Source organism: Chelmon rostratus, chromosome 13 (genome assembly GCF_017976325.1).
Source record: "Chelmon rostratus isolate fCheRos1 chromosome 13, fCheRos1.pri, whole genome shotgun sequence".
Taxonomy (NCBI): Eukaryota; Metazoa; Chordata; class Actinopteri; order Chaetodontiformes; family Chaetodontidae; genus Chelmon; species Chelmon rostratus.
In genome coordinates this window covers 25,460,800-25,480,493 of record NC_055670.1, presented here as the reverse complement: position 1 = coordinate 25,480,493, position 19,694 = coordinate 25,460,800, and the positions used below count along the sequence as shown (strand labels likewise).

General features: G+C 43.6%; 1 protein-coding gene across 1 annotated transcript in view; it reads right to left on the bottom strand.

Annotated features, from left to right (window-relative positions):
- Positions 1 to 2,513: 2,513 nt before the first annotated feature.
- The window catches only part of hecw2a (HECT, C2 and WW domain containing E3 ubiquitin protein ligase 2a), a 31,025-nt gene continuing 13,844 nt past the window's right edge, over positions 2,514 to 19,694 (bottom strand). The window contains exons 16-29 of the mRNA XM_041950345.1: positions 18,057 to 18,159; positions 17,872 to 17,968; positions 17,610 to 17,693; positions 16,872 to 16,954; positions 16,058 to 16,178; positions 13,004 to 13,117; positions 12,281 to 12,433; positions 11,335 to 11,433; positions 9,409 to 9,538; positions 9,191 to 9,337; positions 7,253 to 7,367; positions 5,499 to 5,584; positions 5,114 to 5,226; positions 2,514 to 3,274 (exon numbers count right to left, since the gene is read on the bottom strand). Of these exons, the coding sequence (XP_041806279.1) occupies positions 3,163 to 3,274; positions 5,114 to 5,226; positions 5,499 to 5,584; positions 7,253 to 7,367; positions 9,191 to 9,337; positions 9,409 to 9,538; positions 11,335 to 11,433; positions 12,281 to 12,433; positions 13,004 to 13,117; positions 16,058 to 16,178; positions 16,872 to 16,954; positions 17,610 to 17,693; positions 17,872 to 17,968; positions 18,057 to 18,159 (1,557 nt within the window). The 3' untranslated portion in view covers positions 2,514 to 3,162. The remainder of the gene's footprint in view (positions 3,275 to 5,113; positions 5,227 to 5,498; positions 5,585 to 7,252; positions 7,368 to 9,190; positions 9,338 to 9,408; positions 9,539 to 11,334; positions 11,434 to 12,280; positions 12,434 to 13,003; positions 13,118 to 16,057; positions 16,179 to 16,871; positions 16,955 to 17,609; positions 17,694 to 17,871; positions 17,969 to 18,056; positions 18,160 to 19,694) is intronic.

Sequence of the window (19,694 nt, the reverse complement as noted above, 5' to 3'; positions counted from 1 at the left end):
TAAATAAGGGTCATGTGTCATTAATCAAAATTTGCCATTTGTTCTCTTTTATTACAATCATTGGGGTGAAATGGAGACACACATACAGGAGCTTTGCATAGAGTGGAATTCTGAAAACCGGAGCCGGGTCCTGTCAGAAATGTACTAGGAAAGACGAGAGGTGCAACTGTTTTCATTTGGATGTGAAGCAAGTAATCAATCTTACCAGTCTTCTGCAGCAGAAAAGCCTCATTATGGAAAATGTCAAACTGACCCATGAATGTATATCCTAACGTGAAGCGCTGTTGCCCATGCCACAAATCTGCCCCTCAAGCAAACATGAGGTGATGCTCTGAAGGCAGAAGCCAGAAGTGTGATGTGTTTGTTAGACTGAAATAGAGAGAGCAGGCCTAATGGTTGACTTTGCAAGCCCCAAACCTTTGGTACATTCGGTGCAAAATATATATTTATACACACAACGGGACAGACATACATATACATTTATATACAAAGAGACGAACAGGACCGCACACATGGTACACGTACATGTGCTCTCACATTTCACAAAATCAAAACAGCCCTATTGAGTCACCACTGATTCATGAGCAATGAACCGTAACCATCAACCTATTACTAAGATAGGCAGACACGCACATGTGAAAGTAACAACATTTTTGAAACATGCTGCCAAGATACTCGCCATTATACTGTCATAGAGAAAACAAACTATTGCATTCACGCATTTTTTTCCATTTTCCAAAGCTAAAACTAAGTGACTGGAGCACCTATTTCCTACACCCTGTTCCCACGATCTTAACACTCAAGGTATGACAGTGCCAGGTAAGCATAAGGCCGCACGCCTCAAGTGAGCGCCACAACCGAAGTGAAACAACTTTACCAGTTCCCTCACCCCTTTTTCTGAACGGATAGCAATATCCTCATGCAAAAAAAGCTAGTAAGGACAGTGTGTTGCACTATTTCAGCATGCAATATCGAGCTATAACACAACGCCATCTAGGGGTGTCTGGCCCAGCACAGCTCACAGAGCTGACCGGGAAGATCCCGCATGCAGTATTGGACTGGGAGGGGGGCTGGGATACGAAAGTCTGCCTCCACATCTTGCATCACACGTGGGGCTCTCTAGCACTATTCCAGCCCCTGTGGTCTAGCTCCAACAGGACTCTGTACAGTAGGTGTAATCTTGCATGCACCCCATAGAAAACGAGTATGTTCGTGTTTGTGTGTGTATGTTTTAGTGTGCATGTAAGAAAGTGTGTGAGAGACTGAGTGAAAGGGTCCCCAGGGTTTCGGTCGTGCACTTAGGAGTTAGAGAAATGTTTTATCACATGCTTTCAGGACAAAACTATTTTCTGGCATGGACCTGTATGCCAAAAGTCCTAAAGTACAATATCCATACAGCCCTAAAGGCCGTTGCTTGTTCCTGACAACATCACACACCTGGTCAGGTCATTCAGAGGGAAGAAAATCGCCACAGTACTGAGAGCACACCTTACTGCCCCCTTGTGTTGAGTTGTGTAAATCACAGCTCCTTAACGTTAACCATCTTTGATTTGTGAGACACATGGATCTGATCAAATTTTAACAAGGAAATAAAATAGCTTTCCTTATGAAATTTCACTTTATGGTCAGGAAAACCCAAGAGGCACTAAAAAGATCCCACCACTGCACCCTGACCAACACCTGGGCGGCGCCAGGCTCGTGTCTTTCAGCTAACAAGGCCCAATCCGGTGCCAGCATCTATTAAAGCGCATCCTCATTCCTCAAGCAACCGTGTCGCGTTTGATTTCCTTTCCCTCCACTTTGTGTTTCCTCTTCAGCCTGCCTGAAATCTTCCTCAGGGGCCGAACAGAGTTGCTTGAGGTTCATACATTCAGTCACTTATTTGGTACATTCATCACTTTCATTGGGTGGGAGGCGATTACATCAACATGTGTCGCACTTATGAGAGGACTTCATCTGTCTGTGTGAGAAACGGCATCTATTACTTGTGATATATGTGTGGAACAGTTTGAAAAAGACAGGAAACCCTGCACTTCTGTTTGACTGAAGTGTGTCAGTACATGTGTCTACACTGGAGTGAGTGCATCTGTTACACTGTAAGGAGGTGCACTCAACGCATCAAGGCTAATGCTGCAATGATGCTTTGTGCGTGTGTGTGTGATACCGGGTGTCCTTGTTGAGCATATGCAAGGGCTGCATGTCTCAGATGTGTCTTTACCTTATGTGCCCATGCAAGAGCTGTGATGTCGCAGTATTGAAGGTATTTGAAGGTAACAGTCCTGACCAGCACCTGCCGTCATTATCACAATGGGTGTATGACTCTGTCCAGAAATGTCACTGATGAGCTGTGACTCACTGTCCATCTTATTCAGGAATCAAAGCTGTGAAAACAAGTGTACTTTCAGTCTCAGAACAACTGGTTTTATGCAATTTGTGTATGTTTATCTGCTTGCTGAGTGTGTATCTGTGCACTCTAGTGTATCCCCTGCTCTCATACAGGCAATGAGGCCTCGCCAATGCTCAGGTGGAAGTCTAAAATGTCATATCTTTCCATGCTGATAAAAAAAAAATCTTGGGGGAAACACTGGTTTGCACCATCAATAAAAAACAAATGTCTCATGTTTGTGTGTGTTTTGTGCAAAGGTGTGTATTGTTGTTCATAAGGTTGCAGCCTCAGTGAAGAAAGGACACAGTTTAGAGGTCCGGAGAGGGAGGAGGGAGGATTCTGAGCAGCTGTCTCTGAGGTGCAGGTTGAAGGAGGAGGAGGAGGAGGAGGAGGGGGTGCTAGAAATCCAGTAAACAAGGCCATTAACTGAAGAGATAAAGCACACATGTGGCTCGATGAACAAAGGTTACCATGAAACAAGAAATTGTACTGTACAGCTTTTCAAACTGTTCTCAGATTCTCCGCCTTTCTTCCTGAAGGTGTTCGCTCGATCGTCTTCCATCAGATATGTGAGAGAAAGGCGGAGGATCGGATCGAAGCCTGCGTGCTGAGTGACAAAAAGCCAGTCCCAAAACCCAGCTGAGTTATCCGCGGTGGGGGTTAGTTGCCTTTTGAGGATATTAGTTTTATTTTCCATGTCTCTCTGAAGCGAGAAAGGTGGATGTCCAGGTGCTTCTCTCTCCCACGTTCGACCCGGGTTGTGAGCTGATATGATGTCACTCCAAACCGAACGTGCTCGTCTCCTCCACAGCGGTGACCAGCTTCTCGTAGAGCATGGAGAAGGAGGGGTAGGGAGGGAGGTCCAGACGGTTAAAGCAAGTGTGAGCCCTGTGGAGGCACACAGCAAAAGATCACCAGATGATTATCGAGAGGCTCGTCTGTACGGGAGCAGAGAAGGGCCGTGTTTGCAGATTATTTTTTAAATTCCATTATCTCGAGATCGTGAGTTAATTATTCCGCTATCTCGAGATAACAAAGCTCATTATATTGAGAAAAGGCAGATTTGTCAAAATAACATCACAAGAAAATGACTTTTGTTTTCTCGAGGTCACAGGATGGCGGCTCACTTGATCAAACCTTCGAGATCACTGAAAGGAGGATTCACACCTGAACAGTAAGACACCATCTATGGCTGCTGACAGGACACACCTGATCTCTGACCAAACAGCAGCAGCTAAAGGAGGGAACAACCTTTTGTTTTCTGGTGAAAACTGGTTGAATATTACATCATCTCAAGATAACAAAGCTTGTTTTTTCAACTTAATGAAATAATTAACATGTGATCTCGAAGAAAAATTTCAAGCATGGCCGTTCTTGGCTGTGAGAGGTCTGTGTTAAAATATATAGAACAAATGATGCACAATATATTCAATCTTTTCTTTGCAATGTATATTAATGCACCACGTCTCCTTTAAAAGATTAGCTTGCAAATGATCCTTGGATAGGAAGTGGCAAGAAATTATCCCCAACACCATTACACCACCAGCACCAGCACCAGCCTGAGCTGTTGATACCAGGCGGGATGGGTCCTTACTTTAATGTTGTTTCTGAATGAAACTAAGACTCATCAGACCAGGCAGCGCTTTCCCACTCTTCTATTGTCCATGCAAACTGTCGCCTCGGTTTCTTGCTCTGAGGTGACAGAAGTGGCCCCCGGTGAGGGCCTCTGCTGCTGTAGCCCATCTGCTTCAAGGTTTGACGGAGATGCTCTTCTGCAGGCCTCGGGGGTAACGTGTGGTTATTTGAGTTATCAGCGAGGCATTTTCGTCGAGTGAGCTGCAGGTCACTGAATATTTTCTCTCTTTTTTGAAAACACTAGAGATGGCTGTGCAAGAAAATCCCAACTGATCAGCAGTTTCTGAAGTACTCAAACCAGTCACATTTAAAGTCACTTAAATCACCTTTCTTCCCCACTCTGATGCTGGATTTCAACCTCAGCAGCTGGTCTGGACCATCTCTACATGCCTACATGTATTGAGTTGCCGCCACATGATTGGCTGATTAGATATTTGTGTTCACAAGCTGTTGAACAGGTGTACCTAATAAAGTGGCTGGTGAGTGTATATAGTTGATACTATGTGTTTCACCATTAATAGTTACACATTACACATATAACAAGTGTAATTAACCAAACTTCTGGCAATTAGGCCAACTGAATGAAAAAATAATAAAATAAAGGAATAGAAATTAAATCAAAACCTGCCTTAAATGTATGAGATCAGACGTCTGAACTGAACTGTAGACTAACAAGCTTTACACCCAATTTAATGATAAAGAAAAGATAAGAACATTGGTTGAGAGAGTGTTTAACCACTTAGATCCAAAAATATTCAGTGTTTTCTGTCTCTAAAAATGTGACCTACATTAGTTAGTTGACTGCGATGGGAAAATACTGAAAGGATTGTTGTGTACGCTGTAAAACACACCTCTGAGACCTACTGAGCTAACTAAGGCCATCATTTGTACCTGTTTAATCTTGTGTATTAATCAATATTTAATTTTGCAAGGGAAGGCTGAATAACATATAAATATGGCATGAGGAAAAAACAAAAGGCCAAATCTCCCTTCAGCAAAAAGACAAAATACACGACTCTCCACCTCGTGGGGCTGTCAAGAGTTTTGGTACAGTCCCTAAAGGCTCCGCAGACATCCCATTAGACATCATACCTGGGTAAGGAGGTGATTTTCCCCCACTTCTCCACACAGAATCTGCGGGGTCCATTACTGCCCCGCAGAGAGGCGAATCCTTCGTAGGGAATACTGGAGGTACCTGTCACAAACTAGAGAGAAGAAGGCAAAAACATTGTTATTAAAGACTTTATATTGTCAAAAATTAGTACTTTTAGTTCGATATATTTAATATGAATTTAAACACTGAATTTTACAGCTTCAGTGACAACAGACAGTCAACCTGTATAATCCAGTCACATAAAAGACAGACTTTGAAATGAACGTTTTTCTGCAGTCTCAGGCACGACTCTGCGGTGCCTGCAGGACCCCCGGCGTCCACACGGGGGCAGCCCGTGTGCATGCGGTCACCCACGTGCCGTACCTGCAGCAGCCTCAGCCTCTGCTCATTGTTGAACCTCTCCACAGCTGCCCAGAACCAGCGAATCACTATGTGGTTGTCATGGTAACCTGCGGGGAGATAGATGATGATGGTGCATGAGTCAGATGAATAACAAACAAGGCCTCTGTCGCCTGCTCCTCGCAGCTCTCCTCCACCTCCCACCTCACTATTCCTCCGCTGAGATTTTTTGAATGGGCTCTGCTGTTTAATGTTTAATGGCCGCAGCCGTTTTGTCCATCTCAGTCGATTCCTCTATTAAAAGGGCCTCACTCTGAGTCATGGCCGAACATCAGTTTGAGCTCTCTTGTCTCGGTGCTGCTGGCTGCTTCTCAACTGTATTGGCCAGACCCTTAAAAAGCCTTTTAATGTGATCTCTTATAAATGGTTTGGACACCGGCGCTTGTAGTTTGCACTGCACACAATATGTATTACAATAATTAAACAGCAATAGCTCCCCAAAGTTTCAAGTGCTCATTACAATGCACATTACAGTAAAGCCTAATCCAGTTATTAAATAGGTAATGAAATTACTTCTCAAACTCAAAGAATCACTATCTATTGTACAGCAAGTGCTTAAAATAACAACAATAACTAGAGGGTGTAATAAATATTTTAACCTTTTCTGATGAATTGAGAGAAAACAGACTCAAATGAACGGACTTTAATGCAAACATCCATCCTAGTTTGAACTCGGTGAAATTAAAAATAGCTTTGACAAAGTTTCTCCCTGATGGGAACACGAGAAACATCAAACCTCTGCTTGTGCTACATTTAGGACTCTTTTTGCAGAAGTGAGCGTCCTCTCGATCGGTGCAGCTTTGTCATGTTGTGGTTGTGCCGGAACATCACGTCTCTGTCGCAGTTTAAAGGTCCACTGGAAGCATTTCAGATGGGCTCCATCTGCTCCTCAGCAGCCGCGTTTCTAACACTGTCGGAGCTGTTTTTTCTGGTTTACAAGCATAATGAATAGACATTTGGAGCTCATTTATGATCAGTGTGGGAACAGATCCCTCGTGTCTGTACTTTACTTGTTTTAATTGCTTCACGCAGCGCAGCATCTAACTGAAACTTGTATCTGTGAACATGAAAAAGCAGTTTTTCAGGGTATCCTGAGGTTTAATGCTGCATGCACATGCACTCAGGCAGACAGTATGAGAGCAGGACGGCAAAATTAGGTGAAGCCTGCAGAGAACACAGGTAACAGTAACGTTAGACAGCTTTGACGTCCAGAGTTAAAATATTTGAGCTTTTTGTCGTCCTCTCTGATGCAATTCGCAACCGGACGTCACACAGCTCGCTCACTCAAGAAGAAAACAGTCTGCGTAACAACAAGCCAATAACTAAAAATTCATCCAATAAAACATCTAATAATTAATAGTTCTATTATCAACGTTACCATAGCAACATATGAGCATTTGTTTGCTTTTCCTGCCCGGAAGGTGTTGTCCATCTACCATCTGTGGTAGAATGCATCATATGAGCTCATTGGCTGGTTGTGAAGTTGTTTATCTCCACACATTAAATGTTTCTTACGTCTCCCTGAAAGTGAGGAAGATTTCTCGGTTTAATCCTCAGGCTGACTGAGTTGTTCAAGTTGTGGATGAATGTGTCGCCTGAAAATGAGCCAGCGTTCATTCGACTTTGCTAGTTTTGTCACGTTGCTGTCAGCGCGCCGCGAACGCTTTCATCTACATCTGCGCTCCGTTGCCTCATCGCTTCCCTGCAGCTTTACACACCTCCTCTGTACTCTGTGTTGTTCCTCCAGTCTGCCAGGTCGATCTCTGCAGTGCCTGCAATCACCAGCTCCAGCTCCCTGGCATCAAACACAGACACCAGTCGCACATCCACCACCTAACACACACACACACACACACACACACACACAGGATCACAAATGGTGCAGCCAATTCATTCATCGCAATCTTCCCGCATACGTCAGGTTGACTGAGGGATTTCACAGGACTGAGACAGGAGATTTACAGTAGATCCTTATTGTGGAGACACAGATGGCAGCAGGATCTGCAGCATTGTGGGAAAAGTTTCCATCAGTTGGTTTACAGTAAATGTTGGATTTGATTTGTTTAGCCTGTAAACTCACACCGACACACACATGTAGCCCGCAAAGAGCCGTAATCTGTCCTCCTGCTAGGCGGGGGACTGGAGCGGGGGCTGGGTTTGCACCAGTTATAAAAACACATGAGAAAAAGCAGAATGACTGTGGACCATCACATGTCAACAGCATCTTCTTTTAGTTATTAACTGGAATGAATTCAGACGTGTTTATCTGTCAATACTCAGAGTTTGAACAGATCACTGCAGAAAGTCTTGGTAGGAATGTGCAGTGCAATAAACCTGAACACTGTTATTTATATAACTACATACTTCACATTCACTGGAATCATGACGGGTATGAAATAGGTACTAGTAAGTGGTCTATGCACTCTATTTCAATTCATATGTTTAATTTCTATCTCCACAGACAAACTAACTAGCAAAAAAAGTAAAAGATCAAATGGAGAACATGTGGTGAAGAGCTAATAAGTCACTGAAATGCAGCGCTGCGTTGTCATTTGCTCTTTTGGCTTGATTGAAAAAATAAATAAATAAATAAACTGTTTCTGGCCGTTCTGGTCGAAAATTATTGTGACATGAGTTGCCTGCACAAAGCGTCGTCATCCACCACTGAAAATGCCAGATGTCAGCCGGAGTGTGGGTGGAGGGATGCTCACAGGGTCCCGAGTTTTAAAAACAAATACGCAACCACACTGCGTCATTAGTATGGATCACAGAGTGTGTTACAGCCACTATGTGGTATGAAGAAGAATATCTGACTTTTTGATCTTTTAAGAGGGACTCAGAGCCTCATCAATACAATCCTGATTCCAAAAAAGTTAAAGGTAAAACATAACTAAAACAGAATGTGATCATTTGCTGCTCCTTTTTGACAAACAGTCAACTGAAAACAGCACAAAGTCAATATATTGAATGTTTGAGCTCATCAGCTTCATTGATTTCTGTAAATATCTGCTGATTCTGAATCTGATGCAGCAACACGTTTCAAACACGTTGTGACAGGAGCAACAACAGACTCCAAAAACACCTGTTTGGATCATTCCACAGGTAAACAGGCTGATTGGTAACAGGTGATAGTGTCATGATTGAAAGGCTCAGTGGTTCACAGCGAGGATGGAGCGAGGGTCAACACTTTGTGAACTCATCATGGTATGAAGGATGATACTACATGGACTCAGGGACACTTTTGTAACAGTTTGTCGCTGCATCTGCAAATGCAAGTAAAGACTCTAACATGCAAAATCAAATCTGATATCAGCAACATCCAGAAACTCCACCAACTTCTCTGAACTCAAGCTCCCAAGTCCACATTTCAAAATATTTTTGGAAATCCTGGACGCCGTGTCCTCTGGTCTAAAGAGGAAAAGGACCATCCAGACTGCTACAAGTGCAAATTCAAAAGCCAGCATCTATGAGGGTGTGTTGGTGTAACGTGGGTAACCTGCAGATCTATGAAAGCAGAATTAATGATGAGAGGTACATACAGGTTTGACGTGTCAGGGACCTCATCCTTATTAAGCCACACTGTGCATGACTTACAATAGCAGACTATGTCCTAAAAGGGTGTTAGTCTAGTGTAACACTGATGTTAAGTGCTGTACCTCATAGAAGCCTCGGACCAGGCTCTCCGTCTGCTGGGCCACTCCTCTCTCTATGCGCCACTTGACCATACGCTCGATGTACTCCTTTTTGTTCTTCTCCGACACAGGGATACCAGCCCCGCCCGGCTTCAGCTCTCTCTCTGTAATCTGCAGGGACACACGCCGACATTCAAATCTTTTTCCAGGCCGCAGTCACAAAGTGAAAGAAGCCCACGCACCTGTCCGAAGACCTCCTCGTTGACGGTGAAGGTGAGGTCCAGCATGTCCTCGATGTCGTTGTCCTTCATCCACTGCAGGCTCTGGTGGAACTCCTCGTCCAGGAACTCCAGGTCACTCAGGTCACACGGGCTGCATGAGCGCAGGCAGAGAGGTCAACAAGGTATTGATGGGATGCCCTGCTCATAAAACGCAGCTGATTGTGAGGAGGAAGGTTAAAGGTTAATTGCCAGATGTATAACAGCGAAAGACAGCTTTCCCCGAAGACAGCTGAAGGCGGTAAAACATAACGCAGCGTGATGCATGACCGGACAATATGTTCCCGAAAAATTTATTATGTATCAGGATAAAACCCCTTGAGATGTTCCATCGCAGCTATGAGGGATGTGAGATGCTCACAGAGATACACAGATAATAAATAAAAGCAGAAGGCAAAACACTCACAATCCCATAAACGTACCTTTAACCTTTTGAATTTTAGTCTGTTTTTGTGTGTCATCATGTTTAGCAAGAGATGCCATACGTTGTTATTACACAAGTTCAGCTACTCAGAAATGCCTTCAATTAGCATGTCTGTGGTACTGTACTGTAAATATCTTAGGACATGTTTGTGGAAAGGCAAAGATTTGCACAACTTGAAATTATTTGTATTTTTTGCCTGTTTTACCATGTTTTAAAGGAATGAACAGAGCAGAGTGTCAAAGTTAATTCTCCTAAATTTGATGCTTCTCTTTTTTTTTTGTTCCTTATGGTGTGAATGTGTTTAGTTATTTTCCCACCACTGTTGCCATCAGGCACTGGATGATCTAAACAGGAAGTGTAGCAGTTGTTTATAGACGGTTTTTTTTTAGCTTACATTTCTTTATATTTTGGTGAATACCATAAAAAGTCTGGATGTTCAGAGAGCAGTCACCTGCATCACTTTAGACACTGAAAAATCACGTCAAATTGATCATTATTAGCATTTTTATATTGCAACATAACAGGAAATAAAAAATTCAGATATCTTTCCCTGTAAAAATTTAATATTTGATGTGATGGGAATTACGGCTCGGATCTTAAGGCTCTGTCCTGTTGCAAGAGATCTTTCTTTATTTTTAATTCTTAGGTTTAGTAGCAGCACTAAATTACTCAATAAAAACGTCAATAATCTGTATTGCAAACATCACACAAGGTGACGCCACATCAATACTTCTGCTTTGTCAATGAATTTACTGCTTTCATTTACCCTTTGCATGAAATGTGTGGTGTGAATAACCCAGAGGATGTAAAGATGTTAGCGTAGCTGCTGCTGAGGCATCAGTCATCTCAGAACTGGAGAGTGTTTCTTTATTGAAAGAAGAGCAAAGACCGCCATGTTTTCACTCTCCTCTCCACTGGCTCTCCTGCTGCGTCATAAGGCTCATTGATCTGATTGGTTGATTGATGAAAGACGGTGACAGACGGATGGTTCATCCAGTCACCTGCCATGCATTTTTTGAAAGTGAATGCTCTTTTCCAAACAGTTTCCAAGTACGAGTCCCAGATCTGGAGCATCAGATTAGTGAAATAGAAAACTAAACAGCCTCTGTGTCTAATGTAACACCACTAAAATACATTTCTATTTGCTTGATAAATGCTCGTCTGCACAATAATGTTGGTGCCAATAAAGGCTCCAGGTTGCTGATGCGGTTAGGAACCCTTATTTTTACGTAAACATCTGTTCTTGGTGCAGACATTTGGCAGCTTTTAGACTGTTTGGACGAAGCTATTAATAAAGACGTCTGATGGGAAATCCAGCCAGCAGCTGGCTGAGAGGATCTGACGGAAACACTCGTATTCTCAGCACGGTCTAATGGGGTCGGTGAGGGGGATCTGATTGGAAACGCTCGTGTCCTGCAGGCTGCTGTGAGGTGGGAAGTCAGAAGGAAGCGGGCTGAGGGACTTACATGCGAAGAAGCCCCTTGTAGAAGGGTCGGGTGAAGAAGGCATCCAGCAGGTACTGATGGACGAGAGCCAGGCCCAGGATACGCCCACTGAAGCGAAACCTGGAGCCAACACAGAAAGCACGGGTGAACACAGGCTGCGGCATCAGAACTGGACCGAACGGTACCCTTCGAATTACTCTTCAGATCGAGTGCTTTGAGTACCAGCTGGAGGAGGTTACTCTTTCAGATGTCGACAGCGATAATGAAACATAGCAAACGGATTTGAAATCTTCTTTCTGCAGATACGTAAACATTGTTTGTCATCTTGTGTGCACTTGTTGATGTGCTTCATGTAGCATTTAAAAGGCTTAAGTGAAAATCTGAAGTGCACTTTCTAACTGAAGACGCACCAGATGGTGACATTGTTTATGACAATAAATTAAATCCCCCCAAGATTAAGTGTGAGAACGATGCATTGAGTCAGAACAGTGCTGTAGCACAGAGACCAGCTGAACCAGCAGGGAGGATGAGGAGCTGTGCAGCTTCCACCCACCTCGCCTCTCTATCATATCTTACATGAGAACGTCTCTAACGTCTACGAGAACAGAAATATTGACTTGACATTTCTCGGCTTGATTTTTCCAGCGTGACAAACAAACCCCAGAAGGTTTGAGATTATGCTGCTGCGTCTGCTGTCTTCCTCGTCCGGCCGATGATCCGTCCATCCAACCACGCAGCCGTCCGACAAACCAGTGACACTGAGGCAAAACTGACTGGCGAGCCACAAACTGCTGATCCAAATTTCCACCCAGCACCCCGCAAATGACTTCTATTTTGGGATCAGCGCGGAGCAATGAGAGCAGACGAGACGAGCACAGCAGCAGAACAACTTCCACAAACAAGCAGGCACACTGACACTGTGGATGCAGGACGCACAGACACACACACACACATACGGGAAGCTCACCATTCATGGTGGTTGTCCACAAAGGCAGACATGGGGCTGATCTGGACGGTGTACGTGTCATTGGCTGAATATTCAAACAGGCCGTAGTACGGGTTGAACAGCTCTCTGGACACCAGGAAGAAAAACTCTCTGGAGGGTCCACTGTAGTCCAGCCTGCAATCATCATCATCATCCACAGAGATGTCAGTCGGACGAGTGAATCAGTGACTCTTGTCCGTCTGCAGCTACTGTGCAACCACACGAAGCACTTAAAGGAACGGTATAAGCATATATATACTGGGTTCTGCTGTAGAGACGAGTCTAAATGAAATCTAGAACTTCAGCAAAGATACACCCAAACAATCATCTGCATTGTGTATTTTCAACAAAAGAAGGACACAAGACTGTACAATTATCTGATAACAAAGGATATGCTGTCAGTCATTCTGCCTTCTATAAAAACAGCCAATCATCTCTGTAACGGACACGTTTGCCTATTGATATTCTTTCACCGTAGTTCTTCCCCACCCACTTGCTCCAGCTGCTCATTCACCAGAAGACTGTGGATTTACGGGGATGTTATCAGACGTGTGCGTAATTGTACATTTTGAAGCTTAAGATAAGAACGAATGCTCAGCAAAACTCCCCTGGATCAATTACACTTAGCAAATACGCACATTTCACAGTGGCGCACAATGAAGCGTGATGAGGAGGTGAACAGAAAAAGAAATGCATCTTCCTCACCCGTCCTCGCCCACGAAGCTGACGTAGAGTTTGCTCCTCTGCAGGTCTTTACGGGAGTAACACATGATCTGGTTGAAGGCGTCCTCCAGGAGGTGGTCCCTGCGTATGATGAGCCTGAGAGCAAACACACACACAAAAACACAGATGTGCTGGACCTGAGGTGATGAAGAGGTTCACATCATATGAAGAATTAACACCGAATGCTAAAAGACACTTGGGATTATCCTACATTCCTCTGACTGTCAACAAGAGCTGTAATGTGCATTTGTTTGGGACTATTTTCAGCAGCGGATTAGTACACGTTTGGTGCTCCGGTCAGTATTTACAGCAGCAGGACGGTGAATGTGGAACTGAGCCAAAGTAAACTTCAGTGTGTGTTCATGCTAATGAGGGAACATGTCAGCCAGAGCATCAGTGTGGCTCATTGATGTGTTCATCATGGAGCTCTATGATACAGAGCCTTTAGACACACAGACAGTACTTGTTATTGGGATAAACTCTTTGTTGTGTTTTTTCTTTTCCAGGGTTTTGCTGTCAACAAGAAAAATATGAAATGTTTCCAGACCGATCCTGGGAAGTCCAAGTTAGGCATCTCTTCGACATAGTGAAGAGATGTTCATATGTTGGTCAATGCGAGAGAAGCTAATCTCACCGTTGTATTTGAATATAATGACATGCTGTCAGTCAAAGATGCAGCTATGGACAGAAGAACTAACACTCCTGCTCTCCTGCTTCCCAAACAGTGATCTTGTACCACTCTGTGGTAGCGAGTGCCCTCCTGTATGCAGTAGTGTGCTGGGGGAGCAGCTTGAAGAAGAAGGACGCAGCACGCCTGGACAACCTGGTGAGGAAGGCAGGCTCCGTCGTTGGCACGGAGCTGGACAGTCTAACATCTGTGGCAGAACAAGCTCCTGTCTATAATAGACTATCCTGATCACCCACTGCACAGCACCATCTCTAACCCCAACCCTGAAGAGCAGCTTCAGTGACAGACGGCTGTCATTGTCCTGCTCTACGGACACACTGAAAAGATCGTTCCTCCCCCACGCCGTACGGCTCTTCAACACCTCTCGGGGAGGGCGATAAAAGCAATAATCAACACAACGACTCACTACACACTCACACAACACACCATGGGCACACACACTTTATCACACACACATCTCTATGCTGGACTTTATCACACACACATCTATATGCTGGACTTTATCACACACACATCTCTATGCTGGACTTTATCACACACACATCTATATGCTGGACTTTATCACACACACATCTCTATGCTGGACTTTATCACACACACATCTCTATGCTGGACTTTATCACACACACATCTATATGCTGGACTTTATCACACACACATCTATATGCTGGACTTTATCACACACACATCTATATGCTGGACTTAAGTGTGGACAAACTGACTGTTGCACACTGTCATTTTGCACAACTGCACTACTGCGCTCATATTTAACCGCCAGATGTTTATCCTGTATAGCTTAGTTCTATATTTTTATCTCACTATTTTTTCTCATATTGTTATTTTGTATTTTGTATTTTTGCCTCCTGGTTTATAAATGGTCTTTGCATTGTACTTGAAAGTTGTTCTTTTTTGCATGCCCTTGTGTTTCCACCCTTTGAGCTGCTGGAAATGTAAATTTGTCTTTGGAGATTAATAAAGTATCTATCTATCTATCTATCTATCTATCTATCTATCTACTAAAATGACATCACTTCCTGTGTGGGGTTAGAAATCTTGATGAGCTGGCTGAAAAATGATGTATCAGCAGGATTTCATGGAAAGTTTTTGCCTGTTTTTTTTTTTTGTCCTCTCTTTTATGATAACAGGTATCAAATTCAGGTGTGTTGACTAGTTCACCAGGTGGTGAAACCTACTTAAAGAGGTTGTTCCACGTTATTAACCGAGCAGAGGAGGAGAGATTTTTCAGAGGATGAAAAACATGAAATAGTTCATTGTCTTGCAAAAAGAAGGAAACTGATCAATATTAAATACTAAACTGAAGAGAGATTATTAAACTCTGAACAGATTTGGAGGTGATTCAGAGCACAAACGAATTTAATCAAATAAATTAATAGTATTAAGTGGGAAGCAATAAAAAGCTGCTGTTCAGCAGCAAGCAGGTATTTGATGCTGCTGGTGTCTCTGGAGAACCCCTCGCTGCAGAATCCTCCAGAAGCCTGCAGCCGTGCATCAAACTGTATTTCAGACTCCACTAACATTTGCTGTGGGCTCAGAAGTATACAAAGACTAATTTTCAAACCACTGAATTCACTGATGAATGCTGTGCTGCACGCGATGGTCCTGAAGGGAGGAGCTCTGGGTGGCTGGTGAATGGTCTTCCTGTTCCAACAAGACAACATATGTGGAGTGCAATGGACAATGCATGGCTAAAAAAAACACCATTCACTCCTTGGTTGCTACGGGCATAAAGGGAGAAAAAGTCATCCTCCTCTGACCTCAATGCCTGAGCACCTGTGGAGCTTCCTTAAAATGAAGATCTATGAGGGTGAGTGGCAGGATTCCTCCTCTGGGAGGAGATACGGGCTTTCTCAAATGAAGTACAGGCAGAAACTGCAGTTCAGCGGATGAGTTAAAGCTCATCTCAAATATTAACTTGATCTGGAAATATGTTTTTTTAGTTCAAACTGCATTTATTTTTGGAAAAATCATCCGTTCATGTAACCAACAGAACAGATTTCTGATACTTGTTGAGCATGAAAAACATTATTGATCGTATTGACTGTTTAGAAAAAACAAACAAAATGGCGAGTGCGTAATAATTTGGAGCTCAGATTACATTATTATGTCACAACCTCATCCAGCTCTTCGTCTTCCACTCCCGCTCCCTCCTGCTCTGCAGTAAGCCCTTTCCCTCGCCTGACCATCCCGGCCCACCTGCCTCCCATCTGGATCTGGACTGTCTTCATGTTGTGCTTTTTGGGTTCAGGTTTGCCGTTTATCTGAGCCGTCACATGTTTCATAAATCACACAAACCACTCATTGATCTCTTTAAACCGTCAAAACCGTACTTGACTTTCCCCGGTCCCTGTCCGTAACCCTTGGTCTCCAGCTTCCGGTAGAAGTTCCTCAGTTTGGCCTCAAAATCTCGTTTATAGGGAGCAGGAGCGCGGGCGTTGGCTCGCTGGGTGCCTGAGATGTGAATGAGAGAGAGAAAGACACAGGAAGAAAGAAAACAGAAGACGGACAATGAAAGTCAGGCATCGGGCAGGCAAAGAAAAGGGGGACAGAGATGAAAAAAAATAGGGAAACGGATACAGGGAGATGGAGATAAAATGAAATTTTAATGATCACGAGCGGAAATCGACTAAAGCCTGAATGGATGAGGAAGAATCGAAATCTGAGAGCCAGAAGGACTGAATGCAGGTTAATCCTGGATTGTAATTTGGTCTCAGGCTGTCATGACTTTGAGAGATGCACAGCACTCAGAGACACGTCTCTCCTAAACATTAAATATATCGTCTTTGCTCTGTTGAGAATATGTCCAAAAGGATTAATAAGTTATCACATTCTGCTTTATTTGTTTATGTCGCAGCTTTAGGATTGGGGTTGTACAACTGATCACTGGTTGATCAATGATCTTTGAATGTGAGACTATATTTATATCTTATATATGTGAGTTAATTTATCATGTTTACATCAGCCGGGGTTATATGTGAAGGTACAAAGGATTCTTTTATTTAGCGAGACAATGTAAACCAAACCTCATGGTGGGATGTGTGAAATTTAATAAAAAGGTAAGAATTTAATAAAGGTGAGAAAAGGTGCATCATGCCAATAAACCTTGAGTCTGCGTCACCACGGCTGCGACGGACGGAGACTTACCAGGGGAGCTCTGCGGAGAGGAGAGGCAGTAACTCGGGTGGAGTAATGGTGGCACATATGACATCACCTCCTCCTCAAATAAGCTGGAGACAAGAGGGAGGTGCACAAAGACAGACATCTAAGCTGTGGTGGAAGGAGTATTCAGATTCTTTACTGAGGTAAAAGTACTAATACCACACTGTGAAAATAGTCAACTATATGTAAAAGTCCTGCATTCACTTAAAGTAGTACTTTATCAAATGTAAAAGTATTCATTGTACTGTAAAGTGTTTCCTGTCAGTGTTTCACGATTACATCTGATGTCTTTGAATTGCATTAATGTGTATGTTGTATTTTACTGCTGTATACTGCTGCTCATTTGAACTACTTCAAATACTGTTGGGTCGTATTAAAAAATGCAATCTGAAAAGTAATGAGTAACTAAAGCTGTCAGACAAATGTAGGGGAGTACAAAGCACAACATTTGCCTCTGATGCAGTGGAGCAGAAGGATAAAGCTCCAGAAAACCAAAGCACTCAAGTATAAGTACTCTGAATTTGTGCTGAAGAACAGTATTCGAGTAAATGTACTTAGTTACATTCCACCAACGCATATAACAGCATAGCATTAACATAGGTGGATAAGATGGGATGTCTCCAAGGAATGGTGAGGCCAACTGGTTAGAATTTTGACAAGTGATTAATAATCAGCCACTGACACACACACACACACACTCACACACTCACACACAGGACTCACCTCAGCAGCATGACGAGGTCAGCGTCGCTGGAGAGACGAGCCAGCCCATTGACTCCCTCACTGCGAATAAACTGCACCTTTTCCCTGCACACACACACACACACACACACACACACACACACACACACATCAGGGGGTAAACTGACACGACCCATTAGGATTAAAGGTTAACTTTGTGTTCAGGGTGACTGATGATGACGATGACGATGAGAATGGATGTGAGCGAGGCCGGAGAGGAAGACAGAGGGAGAGGGAGACATACTTGAGCGAGTGGTTCCTGGCGAGCTCGGGTTGCCTTTCCTGCAGGATCTCCACGATGTTGGGTTGCCGTAGAAACGCCACTATCTTGTCATTGTAGGCTGGAGGGAGTTAGAGAAGTGCATTTGTATCAGTGTGCTGTGAGCGCTCACGATTCGTGCTGTGCACATTTCACCCTGCCTGACTCACCCACAGGAACCACGTCCTGGTACTGACTTCGACTGGAGCCGCTGAAGGTGCTGGAGGGGCGCGGCATGACGGGCGGGTTGGTTTGGCGAGAGTCGTCCACTACCTGTGACAAAAGGAAGCACTACAGTTCAGGTCGCATCCTAGTTCTGAGACGGGCGCACCTGCCGGCCTTCAGCAACACTGAGCTCTACCTCAGCTGTAAGTTCTCACCTGTCGACCACCTGCCACACTCTGTCGTCAATGAATGTCAGCTCATTTCATGTTTCAGAAAGGATTTTAAGGTTTTACTGATTACTTTCAAGGCTCTTTGTGGCCTCTCTCCATGCTTTATCAGTGCGTGCCTTGAGCTCCTCGCTCTTCTGTCTGTTCCAGATGCTCGGTTGAAGACTACAGTGGATAAAGTGTTTGCAGTCCGGGTCCCGAGGATCTGGAACAATCTGCCCCAGTGACTCAAATCAACTTCTTTAAGTCCCTTCTTAAAACATACTTTTATCAGAGAGTAATTGAGTTTTAATTTCCTGTTAACTGTCTGTTAATTCCCTTAAAAATATTCTTTTCTTCTTATTTTCCTACACTGTATTTGTTTGTCTACACCAAATTGCCTTTAAAATCTGATGATTTTATGACTTGTCTATTCTAAAAGTTAAAATATTTTTCTTCTTCTTCTTCTTCTTCTTCTTCTTCTTCTTCTTATTATTATTATTATTATTATTATTATTATTATTATTATTATTCCAGTACTGTCTAAAAATCAGCTTGCAGAGATTTGAAAGTGTTTGGTGTCTGATGACAGCACAGCTGGACTGACCATGGGAGAAATCGCCCTGTGGGGCGCCTCAGGAGCCCATTATACAAAACTTTTACATCCTCTTCCTCCTCAACAACCCCTCAAACTCCCAGCAGTCAGAGAACAGGAGCGTGTGAGCAGGTGGATTCACTGGGAGTCAGGGATCACATTTTCTGGGTCACATGAATGAGACAAACTATAGGTAATCCTGGATGGTGTTAAACAATAAAGAAAATCTCTCAGTGATCTCAGATATCAGATATTCCAGAAAGCACCTGAATGCATCAGTGAGGGAGATTCCCTCCTGCATTACGTTGCAAAGCACAGATTATCCAAAATCCATTTCTGTAACCTGATAATTGAACCCAATGATGTTAGTGGTTCTTTGGATTTAAGAGGCAACATTCATCATGTTCACTGTGGCCCACGGTGTTTATAGTAATTATAATTTGACAATAACTGAGTGATCTCGTCATTCCTATACACAGCAGAGCTTTGGAGGAGATGATTGGAGCAAATGGTGCATCCCTGTGATGCATTAACATAACTAAAAAAACAATTTGATGCTGTTTTAGTCTTGAAATGACTTCGTCTTTCATTGTGCTAAAGGACTGTGTCACATATCAAACTTGCTAAAATGAACTGTGATTAACTTCCTCCTGTCTTTGAAGCAGCACTGATGTCATTGCTCGATGTCTCCACCACAGGGACCAGCAGGAAAACCTCCCTGCCTGCACCCACAATGCAGAATCTCAGTGTTTTCCCCTTCAGACTGGCCTCTGTGGACATTGCAGTGTCTCTGCTGGCCTTAAGTTGACTCCAGATGACAAGTGGTGCAGTGGCGGTTGGTC